Below are 20,702 nucleotides of genomic sequence, written 5' to 3'. Positions count from 1 at the left end.
TCCCCAAAAAGGAGTAACTATGTCCTATGAGGCTTTTTCCCTCTGTTCGCCTGGTTGTGGTGCTGCTTCTGGAGGAGCGGGTGATAAAGCCAGCTCCGGTTAGCTGCGGATTGGCTCAGGAGGCACTGGCAGAGTGTTGGCCTGGTGTGTAGCTCCGACCCGGCCAGTTAGGATGGGCCTGGTGGGCAGGCAAGGGATTACGGTAGCAGTGAGGCATGAGCAACTTAAAAGCTGGCAAGTGTTTTTGCTGCCTCTCAAATTTATGTGTGATGTCTTGCATTGCTGAACAGGCCCATGGTGGAAACAGGGGCATTAAGGAGCCTCTTCTTCTGAATCTGGGTGAGATTCAGCCAGAGATGACCTTTGGTGACCACAGAGAAGTCCATAATCTTCCCGGCATCCTGCGCAGTGCATGGAATCATGAATAGGAAGTCTGTCACTTTTTGGAGCTCCGTATAGGTCTCAGTGGTGGCCTTGCCCTCTAGATCACGCAGGAGGCAGGCCTGGTAAGCCTTTTGAGACAGGTAAGCCTGGAGGATGGCCAGATTATTCGTCATTGCAGCCACCTGCCCCGCTGCCTTGTATGATTTTTCGGCTAGCAAGGCCATGAGCTGACAGGCTTTGGAGAGGAGCTGAGGCTTGTGGGATGAGGAGGAGAGGTGAGCCACCACAAATTCCTCCTCCAGAAGTGGCATATTTAAATAGCCCACCTCCAGCTCAGATTTGATGGAGGACTACCCCATGAAAGCATGAATGGAGGATCTGGTCTGGTGCGGTGCCCCCCGAAGAGAGCCGGACTAACTGCTTTATATCGTTGCAGCATGGCATCTGCCTTGGCTGCATAGCTGAACCTTGGAAATATGCACCCCTGGGCAACTAGGGGAGACGAGCTGGGGGGTCCTTGCCACGCAATATTCAGTTTAGCCACAGCTCAGGCTATTACCTCCAGAAACTCCTTATGGAAGGGGCCCTTCAGTGCCAGCCCCACAGCAGCTCCTTCCTCGTTTTCAGTCTCCTCTTCTCTGCAGCAAAACCTAGCGCCATTTTCCTCCTCCCCACAATCCTCCTCCATGCCCAACATGGCATCCCACTGGCGGGCATGAAAATTTGAGAGCTCTTCTTTTTGTGGAACACACTTGCTGTCCAGAGGGGTGCACCAGGCATCTCCCTCTGGTCTTCCGGAGGGAGGGAGGGGCGGGAAGTCGGAGTCCGTCCATGGGTTAGCAGGCTCTGAGTGAGCTGTACTGTCTGTGGTGGGAATGCAGAGCTGGGGTTGATGGCAGAGCGTGGAAAGAGGGAGCTGGGAGCATGATAGGCAGAAGAAGGGTTTGCTTAGTGCCAACTCCGCATGCTCCTATCCCAGGCACAAAACACATGTGTTGCGGCTGTTGGTCAGCTGTGTGTCTCCCGCACTAGGAGCAACGCTTCTTCTTATCCAACATGAGCTGCTTTAGTAGCTACACAGTATGCTAGGTTAGCTGGTGGAATGGCTAGCGAGCAAGCTAATTCTGACCAACACATTGTACTGTAGCTGGAGGCCCCTTGTTGTTGAAGAGATGTGTTCTTGTTGCTCAACAAAGGCTAGGCCGTCCATGCTGGAGCCGTTTAGAAGAAAATAATGTTAGCTAACGTTAGCAAAATAACAAATGTGTTACGAGGTGGTGAGACAAGATGTCTGCAGCGGGCTGCATAAAGATCGAATGACAATGGCTGGTGCTCGCGTCACGGTGCAGGAGACTATCACCTGCCTCTTCAGGCCAAGATATGACTTGGGTGGTGGGAGATGTTTATAAATAAAAATTTATTCAGCAGCGCTGCCAATGACAACTTGGTAGCATGGGTAAGAACTCGAGTTTGAAGTGAAGTAAAAGAAAAAATTCTGGGCTTTGGACCAGCAAAAGCACTAGTCATGGCTGGGGTATGAACCCAGAGCTTCTGTATTCAAGGCATGTGCTCTAACGCTTAACTACATCCCTGGCTGGTGTAGCTAACTTCAATCAAGTGATGCTTTTTAGCTCTGTTAATAATTTTTCTAAATTTAAGAGGTCAATTCTGTTCTGGGCAGGCAACCACTCTGATTGAGGTGCAGAGAAGAGTGTTAAACTGGAGCTCTGCCTCCTGGTCTGGACTCTGGAATGCCATGGTTTTAACTTTCTAGTAAAGTCTGTCAGATTCTGAGATATGAGAGTTGCCTCCTCCACGGTGAGTTGGACACCATCTCTCCTAATCAGACCAGGTCTCCCTCAGAAAGTCTTCTAGTTATCTATAAAGCCCACGTTGTTTTCTGGACACCACCTTGGCAAACAGTAGTTTAATGACAACATGAGGCTGGAAGGACAAAATGTATGTCATAGATTTTAAAAAATATGGAACAAATCGTGTCCCTTATCAGTTCAATAAGGACGCATCTTTTAAGTAACGATTCCATATTTTAAGGGACTGCTGGCAACCCTAGTCATCACTGGTCAGATCTGGCAGAGGGCCCGAGAAAACTATGGTGTCCAACAATCATTCATTCATTCATCTTCTACCATTTATCCGTTTCCAGGTCACAGGGGGTGCTGATTCCAAACCCAGCTCACATTGGGCGAGGGCGAGGTACACCATGGAAAGGTTGCCCGTCCATTACTGGGCCAACACACAGAGATGAACAATCACTCACTTACACTCAGACCTACAGGCAATTTAGAGTCACCAATCAACCTAGACATGCATGTCTTTCGACTGTGGGAGGAAACCTAGAGGAAACCCACACATGTGCAGAGCATATGCAAACTCCACATAGAAAGGCCCCATGCCCATGAATCGCACTACAACCTTCTTACTGTCAGGCAACACTGCTAACCGCTATGCCGCCTCCCATTTATCCAGGGTTGAGACCAGCACAAGCCTTGAGGCTCACAAACGCAAGCACAAGGAGAACATGCAAACTCCACACTGAAAGGCCCCAGGCCCAGGAACTGAACCAACAACCTTCTTGTTGGGAGGCACCAGCGCTAATCACTATGCCTGTCGTACTTCCATCAAATCAGTGCGGATGGTGCACACTTGAAAACCTGCCAAAATTATGTATAAGAATTAGATTAATCAGCAATTAAATCAACAACAATAATTATGCAGTCTATGTTTATGTTACATTTTATCATTTGTTATCTACATTGATATTTAATATTTTTGGTGCATTTATTGGAATTTGAATGCATTTATTGAGTATTTTAATTCATTTTTCATATATATATATATTTATATAGTACATAGATAGTACATGATCCTATTGTTTATGAATAGGCTTGACTGGTGTTTATTTTCTGTGGCTCTTTTTTCATTCATTGTGGTTCCCCTGCAGATTTGGTTTACTGACTGCACTCTTTGTTACTGATGCAGTTAAAAAGGTTTTTAGGCTATTGGCGCGTTTTCTGTTACATATATTATAGTTTTCCACTTTCCAGACAGGCCAAGATTTGGGCAGATAAGACTGGATGTCGTTGCTCTGGCCTCAGAGATGCATTCAACTATGGCCGCTGGTTTTGCTGACTTGTGGCAATAATTTGACCCGGTTCACAAGAGGTATGTCACTGAGTGGGGAGAGCCTGTTAGAAACATTGACTGGTTGGTGGTGAACCTATGGCTGCTGCCTTTGGCTATGCCTCTTGTCTTGGACAGTCACCCAGCCGCCATGACTGGATTACTGGTGCTTGGGAACTGATTGGTGGGGGGCTCTCTGAACTGCTGTAGCTCGGCCCGCAGCAACTAAAGGGCACTGGCAAGCTACACTAGCATAAATTGGACTAGCTAAGGTGCAAAGCCGCGCCTCCAACTCTTTAAGTCTCACTTACTACAGTCTCATCATCCAGATCATCAACCTGTCTATTAGACCCAGTACCAACTAGTCTCTTTCAAGAGATTTTTTACTTGATTGAGCCGTTCATTCTAGATCTGATTAATTGGACCTTATCTTTGGGTTATGTACATCAGACTCTTCAGACTGCAGTCATCAAACCCAGCTTAAAAAGCCAAATCTTGATCCAGATGTTTAGGCCAAATATAGACTCATATCGAACCTTCCATTAATTTTGAAAATCATTGAGAAAGCAGTAGCAAACCAATTACACGACCATCTGGATGGGAACGATTTGCTTGAAGAGTTTCAGTCAGGATTTAGAGCCCATCACAGCACAGAAACAGCACTGGTTAAAGTCTCCAATTACATTCTAATGGCTTCAGACAATGGATCAGCCTCCAAACTTCTGGAGACTGGAACATGAAATTGGCATTAAAGGAACTGCACTAAGGTGGTTCCAATCCTATTCATCAGATAGACATCAGTTTGTTCATGTTAACTATAGCTCCTCCTCATGCACTGTAGTCAGTTATGGAGTCCCACAGGGTTCGGTACTTGGACCAATCCTTCCTCTAGGCAACATTATCAGGAAATACAGCATCAGCTTTCACTGTTATGCAGACGACACTTAGCTGTACTTATCAATGAAGCCAAATAAAGTCAGTCAGATAGTCAAACTGCAGACATGTCTCAAAGCCATAAAAGTCTGGATGACCCAAAATTTTTTACTCCTGAACTCTGACAAATATGAAGTTCTTGAACTCGGTACTAAGCACCTCAAACAAACGCTATCTAACCATCTAATCAGTCTGGACAACATTAGTTTGGCTTCCAGCTCCACTGTAAGAAACCTTGGAGTAACTTTTTATCAGGACATGTCCTTTGTACCTCACATAAAACAAGTCAGGAGGGCAGCTTTCTTCCACCTGAGAAACATTAGGAAAATCAGAAACATCCACTCTCAAGATGATGCAGAAAAAATAGCCCATGCATTCGTAACTTCTAGTCTGGACTACTGTAACTCATTACTATCTGGATGTCCAAACAAATCTCTGAAAGGCCTTCAGTTGATTCAGAACGCTACTGCACGAATATTAACAGGAACTAGGAAAAGAGATCACATCTCTCCCGTGTTAGCTGCTCTACATTGGCTGCCGGTAAAATAGTAGTAGAAGAATTTAAAATCCTTCTGTTAACATATAAAGCTCTTAATGACCAAGCTCCATCATATCTCAGAGAGCTCATAGTTCCTTATTGTTCTAATAGGCCATTCCGCTCTCTAGATGGCGGTCTACTTGTGGTTCCTAGAGTCTCCAAGAGTAAATCTGGAGGCAGATCTTTCAGTTATGAGGCTCCTCTTCTATGGAACCAACTTCCAGTATCGGTCTCGGGGGCGGACTGCTTCGCAATTTTCAAGACCATGCTTAAAAACGCTCTGTATGACAGAGCTTATAGTTAAAAAGTCAAAGTCCATCTACTCTTTAGCTATGCTGCTATAGGCCTAGGCTGCTCTCTCACTCTCTCCCCCCCTCTCTCCCTCTCCCTCCTCCCCCTCCCCCTTGCATGCGCTTACAATAACTATGCTTCTTAGAAATTCCTGTTTCTCCCAGTTCTAAGCATGTTTACTTCATTTACTAACCATGTTTTCCCGAAGTCTCTGTCTCTCCCAGTTCCTCTCCTCTCTCTCCCTATCCTCATCCTGCAGGTGGTGACTCAGTGCCATCCCATGTTGCTGCTCCCTTATCCCCGTGAATTCCATACTACAGCCTCATCTCCATCAACTCTCTCTCTCTCTCTCACATGCCACTCTCAACCCAACTGGTTGAGGCAGATGGCCCCCCCGAGCCTGGTTGTGCCCGAGGTTTCTGCCTCTCAAAGGAAGTTTTTCCTTGCCAGTGTCGCCAAGTGCTTCCTCATTGGGGGATCTCTTTAAATCATCTTATAAAGAGTTTGGTCTAGACCTGCTTTATATGTAAAGTGCCTTGATGTAACTTTGTTATACAAATAAATCTGATTTGATTTGATTTATTTCCTGTTGCTCTCTTGGATCCATTAGCCAGACTAGCATGAGTCATACTTCTCCTTGTGGAGTGGTTCATCTGAGTTGTGTTAATTTTTATGTTTGATTGTTGTCTACATGTTGGAGGTGTGTGTGTTGACGTACCTGGAGCCCAGGACAGTGAGTAGACCACTCCTTCATTGCCAGGGGAGGTGTTAACAGCTGTAAGTGTGTTTGTGTCCCATATTTTGATGGTTCCATCAAAACTGGCCGTGGCCAGAAGGTTAGGATCATCTGGTTTAAATTTACAGTCAAAGATGGTCTCCACGTGACCCTGGAAAACAACACCAAGACCTTGGTTAAACTCGTCCCGGTGTTATTCATGGGTCAAGACCCCATAACAGGGAAGAAATTTTTTCGGGGACCCCTCATAATCCTCTTGTACTGCTAGATGCCATAGGAATTATTCATATATTGAACTTTTCACCTTAAATATGTCCGACCTCTTTCATGTAAATGAACTTAAACTGATTAAATTCAAGCAACGCAAGTACCATTTTTACCCTATTCAAATTACATTTTGACATTGCTGTGTAGTTTTCAAGATTTACCAGATCTTAAAGTTTTCATAAAATGAGCAGTAGCAAGGGTGGCACAGTCATGAAGAACCAGTTAAAACCACTTTAAGGCTTAACCGACTTAAGAAGGTCAACTTAGATGAATGAAAATAGATGGATGTCTTGCCCAAAAATCAATGGCAGAAAACTGAACATCATAATCAATCAATGTTAACATCAATGTTAGTAATGAAGCCTAGTCATATTTGCATTTGTCAGGCTTCGTCAGTGTTATTAGATGCAAGTCATTTGACACATTTCCTGCATCAATGAGTTATCAAATTAGTGAGAAAGATGAGCCTGTCTCTCACATTATAGTTTCTCTTTTCTCAGACTTATAAATGCAAACTAAAAACCAACTAAATTATGACTCTTAAGTTTATCCTCTACTTTCTCACCCTTTTGCTCGAAAAAAATCTTCTGATGTCCTTGAACTCCAGGTGTAATCAGATAAAGTTTTAGTTTGTGTGGCTTCAGTTCTCAGTAAAGCAAAGCTAAATTTAAATGTTATCATATTTTCAGTTTACCTGGTCTGGCCTTAGCATCATTTGATGAAGTGGACAGACTTAAATATGTATCCATAATCACTAGCAAGACATTCTAATGAGTGTCCCCACTGTTAAGTGAGTAATATGTGTGTGTGTGCGTGTGTATACCAGGTCTCTCAGGAAGTCCCACTTTTTGGCCCCCATGTCATACAGCCCCACCCCCCCATCCATGAAGCAGCAGACAGCATGGCCTGGCGGCAGAGAGAAGGAGTGGTTTTGGGACAGGGTGGGTGGGGGCACTGCCTCACTGGTGGAGCTGGTGTGCTGACTTTTACATGGAGAACAGGAACTGCAAGCTGTGGAGATACCTGTGGAGATAATCCAATCAGCTACTGCTAAGCATATGATCAGCCACAGCTGGATCATCACACAAATATGGACATACAAATGGCGGTCACCTTTCTTAGAGAGAGGAGAGCTGAGGACATGAAGGGCATGAAAGCCAGTCTTCTTCAATTTGAAGCTGTCCAGAGGAGTGGATCGAGACACGTTCCACACCCGCAGCACCCCCACCTGGGAGTCTGAAGAAATGCAACACAAAACATCCGTTAGGCATAACATTATGACCACCTGCCGACTATTGTGTTGGTCTCCCTTTTCCAGCCAAAACAGCCCTGACCCGCCGAAGCATGGACTCCACTAGACCCTGAAGGTGTTTTAAGCCCTCTAAATTGCAACGTGCCTCCGTGGATTAGACTTATCTGTCCAGCATATCCTACAGATTCTTGATTGGCTTGAGATGTGGGGAATTTGGTGGCCAGATCACCCCCTCAAACTTATTGTTGTGCTCCTCAAACCATCCCTGAAGCATTTTTGCTTTGTGACGCAGCACATTATCAGGCTGGAAGAGATCAATGTATAAAGTCTACCCATGTCGTACACACAACCCATCCATTTAATCACAGCCCTGGTGTTTACCTCCGGTGATGAACATGCCTGGTGCAGAGGGAACCCAGGCCAGACACTGAACCGATGCAGCAGCTGAGGGGAAGCAGAAGGACGTGATGCAGGTCAAGGCCTCACTGTCAACCAACCTGATCCCATTATGGAGGTTTGACACTGGTAGACATAGGAGACATTTGTGTGTCAAACATACTTCATGTATCTGTATGTCAATACAGCCTATGGAGAGGCCGGTGGGGATTTTTCCCCCAAGAAATGAAAAATTTTCCCTAAAAAATTAGACAACACTATTACATGTCATCATACTTCCTCGCTGCGACTTGGATACAAGTATTTACCCCAACAAACATCCAAGATAGAGCCAGCAGCTGTGGTGTCTCATATTTGTAGATTTGCCTATCAAGTTGCTAACGTTAAATGGAGCCATTTCCTTGAGAACAGGGCCGTAAATAGCTGGACACAAGAATGAACGCGTTTGTTTGCTAATGCAGGTGGGGCATGCTGAGAAATTTTTTATACTCTTTTGTTCCTTCCATCAAAAATAATAATGGAAACTTGAATAACTTGAACATTCAAAACAATAAGGGACCCAAAATCCTGTTCTTAGTTTGACTGACCCAGTAAGTAGTCTGTTGACAGAGGGTCCCACTCCAGAGCGCTGACGGGGTCCTCTTCATCTGTGCCCTCCAGAGACTCTGGACGCAGTACATGTTTCTGGCTCTTAGTCCCTGAGAAGGTTAATGGACATTTGGGTTCAGGTAAAAGACTCTGCTCTGGGAGGGCATTAGAATAGTTCATTTGGATAAAAGAATACCCTGATCTTTAACCACCCACAATAACAGAAAAAACTTTAATCTCTCAATAACTTCAGTGTCAAGTCCCTTGTTCCAGGTCTTTGCGGGACCCCCTTCAGCAGCAGTTCCAGCTTCAACAGAAGCAGGAAGCAGTTGATCAAAGGAAACAAGAAACGGAAGATTATGGGAAACAGGAAACAACTGATCAAAGAAAACAGGAAACAGCTGACCAGACTAAAGAAACAGCTGATGATAGAAAATTCGAAACAGCTGAACAAGGTAAACAGGAAATGACACATGAAAGAGAAGAGGAAATAACTAGGATATAATAACTAGGAATAACTAGGAAATAAGAAGAGGAATAATAATATCAGTGTTGCATAAGCGTGTTACGTCAGTTCTGGTCACTGGTGGTTGTGCTGTTGCCTTGTGTGCTGTCTCTGCTATTCTTTTGCTATTCACCTGATTAATCAACAGTAAACTGCCAAGAACCCCCCCTGTAGCCATTGCGGGCCGACCTAGACCAGCTCCTACGGCAGCCGAGACAATTTCCTCCCCACCAGCGGCTCCCAAGCAGCAGGGCGGCTGGGTGACAGCCTGAAACAGGTTCTCCACACTCAGCGACACACCCACTGAAAAGCTGACTCTAGTGATTGGCGATTCTATTCTGAGGAATGTGAATTTAGCGACACCGGCGGCCATAGTTAAGTGTATCCTGGGGACCAGAGCCGGCGACAGCCAGTCTTATCTGAAACTGCTGGCGAAGGATAAACGTAAATATGGTAATATTGTTATTCACATCGGCATCAACGACACCCGACTTCGCCAGTTGGAAGTCACAAAAACTAATGTGGAATCGGTGTGCAAGTATGCCAAAACTAACCCTGCACTGGCTGTTGAGGTGGTGTTCCGAAAACAATGTGGGCTACATAGATAACTGGGAGGCTTTCTGGGGGAGGCCTGGTCTGATTAGGAGAGATTGTGTCCATCCCACCTTGGACGGGGCCGCTCTCATAACTAGGAATATGGCCGATTTTATTAGAAAGCCCAAACCCTGACAACCCAGAGTCGAGACCAGGAGGCAGAGGCCTTAGTTCTGAGTTTCTTTCCCTACTAGACTCAATTGGCTTTTCCCAGTATGTGAATTAACCCACTCACCGCTACAATCATATCCTTGACCTTGCTCTAACATATGGCATTGAAATGGACAAGTTAACAATATTTCCTCAAAACTCTCTTTTAACCGACCATTACCTCCTTACATTTGAGTTTACTTTAATTGGCTGTATAGCCTTTAGGAATAAATTCAGCTATAGAAGATGCTTATCTGAAGATGCTGTGGCTAAATTTAAAGAGAACATCCAGTCATCATTCCCAACAATGCCATATCTAAATTCAAATGAGGATTTCTCCCATACACAGGTTGATGACCTTATGATCTAGGGGAGCACTATGGCCACACTGTGTTTGAATCTTGATGATGCCGGCCCTCTCAAATAGAAAGTAATCAAACAGAGGAGGCTGGCTGTGTGGTATAATTCCCAAATCCGTGCCTTAAAGCAGGCATCAAAGAAATTAGAAAGATGTTGGCATTCCAGTAACTCAGAAGAGTCTCACCGAACCTGGAAAGAAAGCTTAAAAATGTATAAAAGAACTCTCTGCAGTGCTAGAAGTTCATATCACTCAGCACTAATAGAAGAAAACAAGAACAAACCCAGGTTTCTCAACAGTACTGTAGTCAGGCTGACAGAGAGCCATAGCTCAATTGAACCAGTGATCCCTTTAGCTCTCAGCAGCGACGATTTTATGGACTTTTTTTACAGATAAAATTCTTACAATCAGAGAAATAATTCATCCGCTCTTACCTACATTAGAGAATAAAATACTGAATCAACTGCAATGCGTATTGTACATCTGGAATCATTCTCACCTCTGAATCTCTCAGAGCTAGCTTCTATAGTCTCATCATCCAAATCATCAACCTGTCTATTAAATGCAGTACCAACTAGCCTCTTTAAAGAGATTTTTTATTTAATTGAACCATTCATTCTAGATCTGATTAATTGGACCTTATCTTTGGGTTATGTACGTCAGACTCGGGGAAGAGAAGGGACGCGTTTTTCACCTCAATAGAATTGGGCATTTTAATGCGTTCATATGGCAAGTTTGAACATGTTTTTAGAAAGAAGTGCAACACCACTGCAGCAGCAAAAGAGAGGGAGAAGGCATGGGAGAACATTTCTGCTCGGGTTAATATGTAAGTTGAAATGTAGTCCTTTGCAATCACAATAATATTACAGGGGAAAACTGCTTGAATGGTAGCCTATTTATTTATTTCATTTAGGTGCAATCCTGCGGCGGAGAGGTGCACTTGGCAGCAGTTTAAGATCAAATATAAAAACTTTATTCAAACAGAATAAAGACCTCAGCATAATCTCACAGGAGTCCCTCATTTTGATCATGTTTCTATCTGCCTGGTTGAGCCCCCTCACGCCACAACAGGCCTTGTAACTGTAAGTAGGCAATACTCCAAAGATTTTTCCAAATGGTAGTTTAAGTATACTGAAACATATCACTCATCTAGGATGAAGAGCTTGAAGGATACTGTGTCTGCTGCCTTCACAGAGGGGGATCCTAAAAGGCCTGTAGAGCTAACATCTTGATATGTTACTGATTGTTCTCTTCCCATTCACACTTCTTAAAATTGTGTGATATTTAGCCTACACAGAAGTATGAACACATTCTCATCCTAGACTGTGGTGGTGGTGGTGTTGATGATGGTGACTTAATCTCTGATTATGGCATATAGTTGCCTTACTCAAATGCTCTGCATGTCCGATTTACAAAAAACTCCCATTTGCAAAGAAACGCTGTGCGGATGTGACAGTTACTACGGTAACTGGCCAAGAGCTTAAGTTACCTCTCTCTGGGAAACAGGCTTTCTCCTGTTTGAGTTACCTCCCTTTATGAAACGGAAAACTCAGTTTCCCTCATTTCAGGGTTAACAGACTCTGAGTTTGAACTAAACCTGCTTTGTGAAATTGGACCCAAGGAAACAGGTGACCAAAGTAAACAGGAAACAACTGACTGCAGTTTGGCAACTTTAGTTAATGAGAGATTTCAGGTTTTTTTTATACATTGTATAAACATCTAAAAACATGTTTGACTTTTAGTTGTGAACCCCTGCTCCCAGAGCAACTTGGCTCTAGTTAGTCTGAGTCTCTTCCTCCTGGTTTTGGTTTTTTCAGGTCAGAATGAGTAGGTGGGTACCTGGCTGAAAAACAGAGAGACTTCCATCAGTGTGTCCAAACACCAGCTTGCCCTTCTTGTTGGGGTGCCACCTGAAGAGACAGATGTCAGACAGGAAGGAGTGGGCTTCTTTGTGCACAGTGAGCCCAGGGTCTGGACCTGCATAGACCCAGATGTAGAGAGGACCACGCTGGGAGACAAAGGCCACGCCATCAGCTGAGTTCCAGCACCAGCTGATAGATGCAGGAACACCTGGGTAAGTAGAAGAAACACTGTGAAGTGTAAGACCTGAGAGGAGGCCCCTCTGGTCCACAAGACCTGGTTTGATCCATCTACCTTTTGTGTTGTCCAGTCTGGCCACAGCTTTCTGCTCTGCTACATTCCACACAATGAGCAGGTTCTCAGCTGAAGCTGAGGCGAATAGATCAGGGTGGTCAGGACACCAGCTGATGGCCGTAATGGTCTTCTTGTGCTCTGACATGATGGATCTCAGCTTGAATTGATTGTACTGCTGGTCCAACTGCAACAACACAGACAAAACCAATGAACACGGCCAGGTAAGCACGAGAGGCAGGGCCCTCACAGAGTATTTAACAGCTCCATCATGTGGTAGGTCAGCTAACTGAGCATGAAAATACAGTATAAGATTAATAGAATATACAAAGAGACACAACAGGGGTACAGGTTCATCACCATCGTAACACACAGGAACTCACCTGGTAGATATAGATGGCCAAAGTAGCACAGTAGGCAAAACGATCTCCACTGGCGGCACAAACATCTTTGTTCCAGGGCTGACAGCCGGCAGCCAACAGCCCCACCTGCTTTACCCTGGACATGTTCACCTGGACAGATACACAACAGTCAGGACCAGCCCCTTCACAGGACAACTGTGGAGGTAAGGAAGAGTTGGGGAATACAACTGGAAGAGCTAAAGGTTTTTAATGGATCTAAACTAACTTGTGGAGGATGGGGAATAGACACAGAAGGAACCCATTACATACTGAGTCAGGTCATCTTTAAGAATTGGGTCCACCAATTAAAGGGCTGGGTCCATTTTGAAGGGGGTCAAATGGGTTAAAAGGGCAGATTCTGGGCCCAGTTAAAGGCACAGGTCAAGTCAAAAGGATGGTTCAGTTTCAGGAAGAGGTCCAGTTTCAGGACAGCTCCAGCAGTCCATTTAAAGGGGCAGATTGAGTTAAAGGGACATGTCCAATTTGAGGGATAGGCCCAGATTGAGGGACAGGTCCACTTAAAAGGGAAGGCCAAGTGTTTAGATGTTCTTGAATATTCGATGAGTTTGTCAGGAAGCAGTGAAACCAGTGGAACATCACAAGATTGGAGAAATGTTACTGAGGATGAGTATAAATTTGGTTCAAATAAGAAAGTTCAGATGTGTTTGATTGCTTGGCCTTGGTGGATATGTCCACTCAGGTGGAATTAAATAAACCAACCACGCAACATGAAAGAGTGACCTAGAATCACACCTCCCTGAGAAGGACTGCGTTGCTACAACTGGGGTGCCACCACAACATTAGAGCCACAGACTAGAGAAGATAACCTGATTACAGATAAGATTGAACTAATCTGTGCTGTGATTGGCTGAGCCCGGTGCTTACCTACTGACTGATCACTGCAGGTCTGAGGGGTGATACTGTCCAAATTAGGCTTGGACAGCTTCAAACCAAGAGGCCTAAACAGCCTCTAGCACTTCATGTCTACATTAGTTAGCTCACATGTTGAACTGCATACTTGTTTTTTTATACTAGTCAGTTTTTATTTAGGACAAGTTAGTCATTGCTTTTTATAGTTTTATCTCTTCTGCTAATCGTACAACCAGTCTTCTATATCTCATGAATCTTCCTCAGATGTCGTGAGATGATTTTTGATTATAGAATAAATGTGACTGTCAGGCGCATGCCAAAATTCACAAATCTGCTCATTTCATCTGATACAGAGACCCCATTGGTGATTATCTGTTAAGGACAGGGGCGGTGTTGGGTTGAAATTCAGCCTGGGAGCTAGGCTTGGAGAGGCCTTTTTACTCTACTGACTTCTACTAGAAAAAATAAATTAAATAAAAAAATAAAACGTAACCCTAACCCTAACCCACGGACCGGCCGTTCCGGAAACCTCCCGAACCTCCCTATGGCCAGCCCGCCTCTGGTTAAGGACGAGTTAAGATAAGTCCCAATGAAAACGTGGACTTAAAGAAACACAGGACCAGGATTTCCTGTTTGCTATTTGATGACCGCAGTGAACGCTATATGTAACTAGCTGAAGTCAAACCGTGTCTTCCGTTTAAAACTTGGTTCGCTCAGTTACTACTATACACTACTGCTCAACAGACTTATCATTGAACTACTCACATTCAACGACGCTGCTCGTGAAAGCTCATCTATTAGCGTTGTATGAAGATTTAGTAAAAGGACTCGATAAAAAAGTATGTAGTGTATGAAATGGCACTGTTGCTATGGTGTTTATCATTATCAGCCTCACACAAGAGGTGAGCACGAGGTTTCTATGTCCGAGTCCCCCGACGGATCGGGTCTCAGAGAGGCGTCCCGCACTACACCAGAGACATAAGATGAACACCCAGTGGCTGCAACCGACGGTGAACCGATACACAAACCCCGTTCGCATCGACTGATGCCAACGACTTGTCAGCACCGGTGACCCTGACCCTTTGTTTGCTGGTCTCTCTCGGGACCACGTATACCCATCAACAGGTCTGATCCGGCTCACGCTGTCTGACTGTCGCAGCGCAGGGCAGCCGTTGGGAACATGAAGCTGCAGTTAGCAGCTTCCTTGAGCTGGAGGTGTCATGGCTGCTGGGGACACAGACGCGCGCGCAAACACTCACACATACACCTGTTTATTTATATCTCACCGTCAAGTGTCGGTTGGTTCGTGCACGCCGGACAGCTCCCCGGTGCTGAAATGTGTCCTGTTCTTCGTCATCCGCAAGAGGTGGGTGTTAACCACAGAGGCGATTGGCTTGCAGGAATGCGTGTCTATATCAGTTACTGGCTATGCAGATTGTCAGTCATACTGTTTCCCTTGGAGATCAGTATGAAATCCGGAGGATCAGCAGGAAGAAGTCTCTTCTCAACCTCGACCACCCCACCCACCCCAATTTCATGTGCTGAGCTGCAGCGATGAAGAGGGTGGAGCTTTATCATTATCTTATTTAGTAAAGACTGTTCAGATCACATATATTGGGAAGTAAGTTGGATATTGACAGGTTTCAATGGTATCTGGAGTTTGGCACCAGCTACCATGGTGATGTACCTAGCAGATGGTCATCTCCATGGGAGAACACCAGATCAGACAAGGCGCCAAATTTCACTGGAGGGTCACCTCAAAAACATTTAACATCAGACCCGTCACACAATAAGAAGCACCTCAATCGAAGCCACCCATCAGTTGTCAATATACAAAATTTTATTACAAAAGAAAAATTCATTCTACATGAAAGTTTTCATAGTTCCACATTAAAATGGCTGCAAACATTGAATCAAACTAGAACCTGGTAGTAAAATGACAGTGAAGAACCAGCACCACTAAGAAAATGAGCAGTGCCCCCAAGAACAATCACTTTAAAACTGATCAGCTGCTGTCCACTGCCTGCACAGGAGTCAGTCCATCATATCACAGGAAGTTCTTGTGGCTACTGTTACCACAGCAACAAGGACTTAAAATGTAACAAACCCAAGTTCAGCAGGGGAACAAAATCATAATGGTGCTAAGTCAAAATAAAACTAAATCCCTGAATAAAGGAGGATACAGGTCTGAGTCCTACAGAGGCAAGACCGACAGGGACAGCAGGCTCTATTGATGGACTCACTTTACTGTTAACATCCTCAAAAAAAATTTCTTAGTCGTCATCCTCATCGTCATCGTCTTCCTCCTCCTCATCATCTTCATCCTCATCGTCATCATCATCATCATCAGCCGCTGGCTCTGCCTTCTTGGCAGAAGGCCTCCCAGGGCCACTCTTCTTCCCAGCATCACTCTTACCTGAACCTCCTCTGGCTCTGTAGGCAGCAATGTCCTGAAACATAGAAGATGAATTAGGCCCGTTCCCCTACAACAACAAACGGTGCCTCATCCGGGCCGCAAACATGCCCCCCCCCCCAAAAAAAAAGTCACGGCAGATCTGAAAGCATAAGCACCCATTTTGCATTTAAACTCTGTTTCTTTACCAAACTGCGCAGGCATTACATGCCATGTAATGACAGTACAGTCATTTGTACCTTCTCATATTTCTCCTTCAGTTTTGCAGCCTTGGCCTCATAGGGTGCTTTGTCTTTGGAGCTCTGTGTGGCCCACAGTTCACCAAGCTTCTTGGCAATGTCACCAATGGAGATACCAGGGTTCTCCTCCTTGATTCTGGGGCGGTGGTCAGAACAGAAGACAAAGAAAGCGGAGCTAGGACAAGAAAGCAGAGTTAGTACAGGCTACTCACCAAATTCAGATCATTTTACAAACCATACATGATGCAGTATGTTAAGACTTACGGTGGCCTCTTTGGGGCATTTGGGTCCTTCTTTTTTTTGCCCTTCTTAGCACCCTTAGGAGGAACGTATGATTTCATCTCTCTGTCATAGCGGATCTTGTCATTCTTTGCCATCTCCTCAAACTTCACCTTTTCCTTGGCCGACATGGTCTGAAATTTTTTAAAATTCAGTCTCAAACACCCGAATTATGGTTCATAAAAACAGTGGGTGTGTGCAAGATGAGCCAACTTCACATGTTGTTTAAGGGGGTGGGGTAAAAAATGAAGGCAGGGCAGAAGCTGCACTTCCACAACTTGACTGTTGAAAGAGCTCACAACACAAAGTAGGATCTCTTGCCCAGACTGAAACTTTTAATGAACAATGTTGAGGCTCACCTTCCATCTCTCAGAGCACTTCTTGGAGAACTCTGCGAAGCTGACACTGGTGCCTGGGTGTTTCTTCTTGTGCTCTTCGCGGCAGGTTGCGACAAAGAAAGCGTAGGAAGAGGTTTTTCCTCTTGGCTTGTTTGGGTCTTTTGTCATGGCGGCGGTTTGTCTGTGGAGAAGCGGCACAAAAACACTAAGTTGTGAAAACACACCCGCCTCCCAGCAGATAGCGGAATTTCCCCTGGGGATTAAAAAAAGTATTTCTGAAAGGCAGAAATGCTGGACTATGTAAACACGGACTCTGAAAGCACGACAGCGTAGCCACCTTTCGTCTTTCAAATAATGTTAGAGCGGCACATACAAGCCAGCGGGCGCCCAGGGCTGTTTTAAGGCTTTAATCGGATTTCTGTCTCTCTGGGTCAAAAAGACGGGACTCCATTTTGTATCTTCCCGCCTAAACTAAATTGCGCCGAAACTTATCAAACAAAGTCCCTTAAAAGCATCGTTCTGGCCTGATGTGTTGGTTTATCTACTTTTGACCACAGAGCTACAGTGACCCACTACCGGCCCGAGTCTGACGCCGAACTCAAACTTTAAAGGCGGGAGCCGCAGTCACGTAGCAGCTAAGCTACCGGATCAAATGGCGTTTGAATAGTACGCTGCGCACACTACAGACCACAGCACCAAAAAAAAAAAAAAAAAAAAAAAAAACCCGGAAACTTTACCAGTTCTCCGGTGAAAGCATCATATCCGAGTTTTCTTCCCATATACAATGTATGCAACGTTGTGATTTGCACCGACACACAAGTCTGAAACCAAACAACTTATTCTGTTATTAGAGTTTAAACCTAAAGTGTAAAACGCGACCGCCGTACCAATACACAAACTATCCCTGAAAATCGATGTGTAAATGCCAGCGCTTACTGAAAACAGCGTCAATGCGGCAGCTCTTACCTGTTTGTAGCAAGTCAAATTGTAAACGAGTGAATGAGGAAGAAAGCCAACTGTTTTGTCACCGTCTGTAGGGCTCAACTAACTTGACCAGAATTCCTCATCTTGCCCCTCCTCGCTCTCCGCTGATTGGTTATACGGAAGCATTTAAATTTAAACGTACGACACAGGGCAGATACGCCGTTGTGATTGGTAGAAGTATGTGCGTGATAGAGAAATCAAGTTTGTATGCATCGCCTGTGCGTTGATTGGTTTGACTTGGCTTTTAAACATTCGGCGCGAAAACTCCTTTGTTTGTGAACAGGGCCGTCTGTTGGCGTGTTGGTGCGCAAGCGTTTTAACCGTTTCTTTCTTCCGTGGGACTAAAAGCAGCGGAACCATCAAAGGCCGTCGCCTGTCCAGCAGCCACCGCTAGCACAAAAACACAAGCCCCCACCTTTTCTGATCCGTAGACAACGGAAAATAGCACTTCCGGGTTCACCCCCTTCAAAATATACTTTGGCTGCCTGGGCCGCTTGTTTATGTGTGTCCGAGAAATCGCAATGATCCTGAGAACAAGCATGCATGCATGCATACATACATACATAAAAAAAAAACATACATACGCACGCACGTCCTCACTAGTCGGAAGGTTAACGAGTTCGATGTTAGCCTGGTGTGTGACTGAATCACAGTTTTTCCACCATAATAACAGTAACAGTGGAAGAAAGTAGTACCGAAGTCGTATGGTATGTTAAAATTACATATACTGTCTGAGCTCAGATTGCGTTGACTGGCACCTCGTGGAGTCTTACAGTATGTAAGTGCATGGACTAAGATATGCATATCCTCCTGTACATTAACATAAAGGGGACTATAGGCTGTGTTTCCATAATGATGGTTGCACCTGGAGAAGGTGGAGGGTGATCAGATATCAGTCTCGTTGTCTTCAGGTCAACCATGAATTAAGCAGATGGGCTATCTCTATGAGGGCGGGGGGACATATACATATCAAAGAAACCTCAGCCAAATTACCTCTGCTCCCTGCGAAGACCATGCAGAACCTTCCAGACTGTAGCCTGCTCCCTATAGTTGCACACATTCTCCCTGGTTCACTGTCCCATGGATGCAGTGTAGCTCCATTGTGATTGGCTATCAGACAGGCTGTGCTTTACTTTCGTCTGTTTGTTGATGTGCTTCATGGTGGATATTTAGATCTGCACTCGTTCATAGTCTGTGATCATGTTTCCCTCGTAGCAGTACTGACCTGTGGGAGGGGCCAATGCTAGGGCACACTGTAATCCAGAGGAGGCGCTGTTTTTCTCAATTGTCTACACTCGTTTTCTGATTCTTGAGATTCAATGACCACAACATGTAACTTGTGCATCAACCCCCTGAACCAATTCCGCAAAACTACAAGCACAATTCCTGCTTTACACTCAAATTGCAGTTCTAAAACACACTTTTTTCAAAACACTGCATACAATTCTCTGCATTCGGCACAATTTTCATGAGGAAAACGTTTTGTTTTCACAAGGAACACACTGTCGTTCAAAATTCTAAAGTTGGGAAATGTATTCCTACACAGTATTTACAGTATTTTACTACACATTGGCCAGTGTGCCATCGTTGATGACCAGGCCAGGGAGCATCACAATGTGTGCATCAATTAAGCACCACAGCGTCATCCATCACCATGCTACCCTTGGCCCCGACAACACTGCCCATCTGATCACATTTCTGTACACCCTACACAACACACTCCTTCCACCAGAGCAGCTCAGGTACGTTGTCATCCGGGACACTGGGCCGCTCTGGTTTGTAACTGGTTCACTGCCCACCTACGCTTTGTAGTCGTTTATCTCCCTCTTTGTTCTCCATTCCTCAATCCTATCGAGGAATTTGTTTCTGTCTGGAGATGGAAAGTGTATGAGCAAAATCCACAAACTTCGAACCCCTTCTCCACGCTGTGGAAGACACGTGGAAATATAGCAGTTGATGCTTTTCATGGCTGGATTGGCCACGCAAGGAGATATTTCCCCCACTGCTTGGCCAGGGAAAACATAGCTTGTGATGTGGATGAAACAGAACAGAGGATGTAGCGCAGTTTGTTTTTTTTTTGTTTGTTTGTTTGTTTTTGTTTTTTTGTTGTTTTTTTTTTGTTGTTTTTTTTTTTTTTTTTGCTTTTTTGTTTTTACAGTAACTGTATACAGTAAATAATCATTCTGCTGTTTTGTATGTCGACGACGGTATGTGCAACTTTGTGTTGGTTGGAAGGTAAATTGTGTATACTATTTTCGTGGGGAAAATTAAATATGTTTGTTATTTGTTCTGAGTATAAAAAAAATATTCTAAAATATTTAACAAAACATTTATGTATGTACTGTCTGTAGTAAGTGTAATTCTGAGCAAAAAAGGCCTAAGTCACTGATGAATGAAGAAGAAGTGTTTTCTTCCTCTTCTTCTTCTAGTGTTTTACATTTGAGCACTTCAATCTTCAACTGGGTCTTATAAATGTCTATTTATTTTATGGTTTGTGTGTGTCACTTGAAAACAAAATACCATTTTGAGAAGAAATAACATGGTTTTGAATGTAAAGTTTAACTTTGCAGGAGAATTGAGGGGTTTTCCCCTTTGTGTGCCTGTTTTTTGATTTGTGTGTAGAGTTTTGAGAATATGAGGCATGCTTTCAGAAAATGTGTGTAGACAATTGAAAAAAAATAATCATCCAGGAGAGCACTATTATCCAGAGAGTCACTGTCATCCAGGGGAGGTTTCATCATCCAGAGGAAGCACTGGAAATTGGGGACTAAAAAAACTCAAAACATTTAACTTTACAATTTACTTATACCGTGAGAATTATTATTTTGAAACATTACATAAGCCCACATAAGAAAAAGAAGCAAGGAGGAAAATCTGCAAGGTACAGTACAGTA

The 20,702-nt window shown here is 44.4% G+C and overlaps 2 protein-coding genes across 3 annotated transcripts in view; both read right to left on the bottom strand.

The window, feature by feature from the left end:
• The window catches only part of wdr17 (WD repeat domain 17), a 47,041-nt gene extending 32,113 nt beyond the window's left edge, over positions 1 to 14,928 (bottom strand). Inside the window, exons 1-9 of the mRNA XM_029500243.1 lie at positions 14,842 to 14,928; positions 12,668 to 12,796; positions 12,288 to 12,471; positions 11,973 to 12,203; positions 8,526 to 8,636; positions 7,924 to 8,064; positions 7,404 to 7,526; positions 7,114 to 7,313; positions 6,006 to 6,174 (exon numbers count right to left, since the gene is read on the bottom strand). Coding sequence (XP_029356103.1) covers positions 6,006 to 6,174; positions 7,114 to 7,313; positions 7,404 to 7,526; positions 7,924 to 8,064; positions 8,526 to 8,636; positions 11,973 to 12,203; positions 12,288 to 12,471; positions 12,668 to 12,790 — 1,282 coding nt within the window. The 5' untranslated portion in view covers positions 12,791 to 12,796; positions 14,842 to 14,928. The remainder of the gene's footprint in view (positions 1 to 6,005; positions 6,175 to 7,113; positions 7,314 to 7,403; positions 7,527 to 7,923; positions 8,065 to 8,525; positions 8,637 to 11,972; positions 12,204 to 12,287; positions 12,472 to 12,667; positions 12,797 to 14,841) is intronic.
• A 445-nt stretch (positions 14,929 to 15,373) lies between these two features.
• On the bottom strand, positions 15,374 to 18,825 carry hmgb2a (high mobility group box 2a). 2 transcript variants are annotated; one of them, XM_029498080.1, is made up of 5 exons: positions 18,802 to 18,825; positions 16,846 to 17,005; positions 16,472 to 16,620; positions 16,208 to 16,382; positions 15,374 to 16,005 (listed from the first exon to the last, which is right to left on the bottom strand). In XM_029498080.1, exons 2-5 carry the CDS (start codon positions 16,990 to 16,992, stop codon positions 15,829 to 15,831), a joined length of 648 nt encoding a protein of 215 aa, XP_029353940.1. In that variant the 5' UTR covers positions 16,993 to 17,005; positions 18,802 to 18,825; the 3' UTR covers positions 15,374 to 15,828. The 2 variants fall into 2 exon arrangements, with proteins under 2 accessions (XP_029353940.1, XP_029353930.1); XM_029498070.1 differs by lacking the exon at positions 18,802 to 18,825 and adding an exon at positions 17,791 to 17,905.
• Between the last annotated feature and the right edge of the window lie 1,877 nt (positions 18,826 to 20,702).

The sequence above is a fragment of the Echeneis naucrates genome, chromosome 1 (genome assembly GCF_900963305.1).
Source record: "Echeneis naucrates chromosome 1, fEcheNa1.1, whole genome shotgun sequence".
Lineage (NCBI taxonomy): Eukaryota > Metazoa > Chordata > Actinopteri > Carangiformes > Echeneidae > Echeneis > Echeneis naucrates.
Note: the sequence above shows the minus strand (reverse complement) of the source record. Positions and strands in the feature narration are given on the sequence as shown.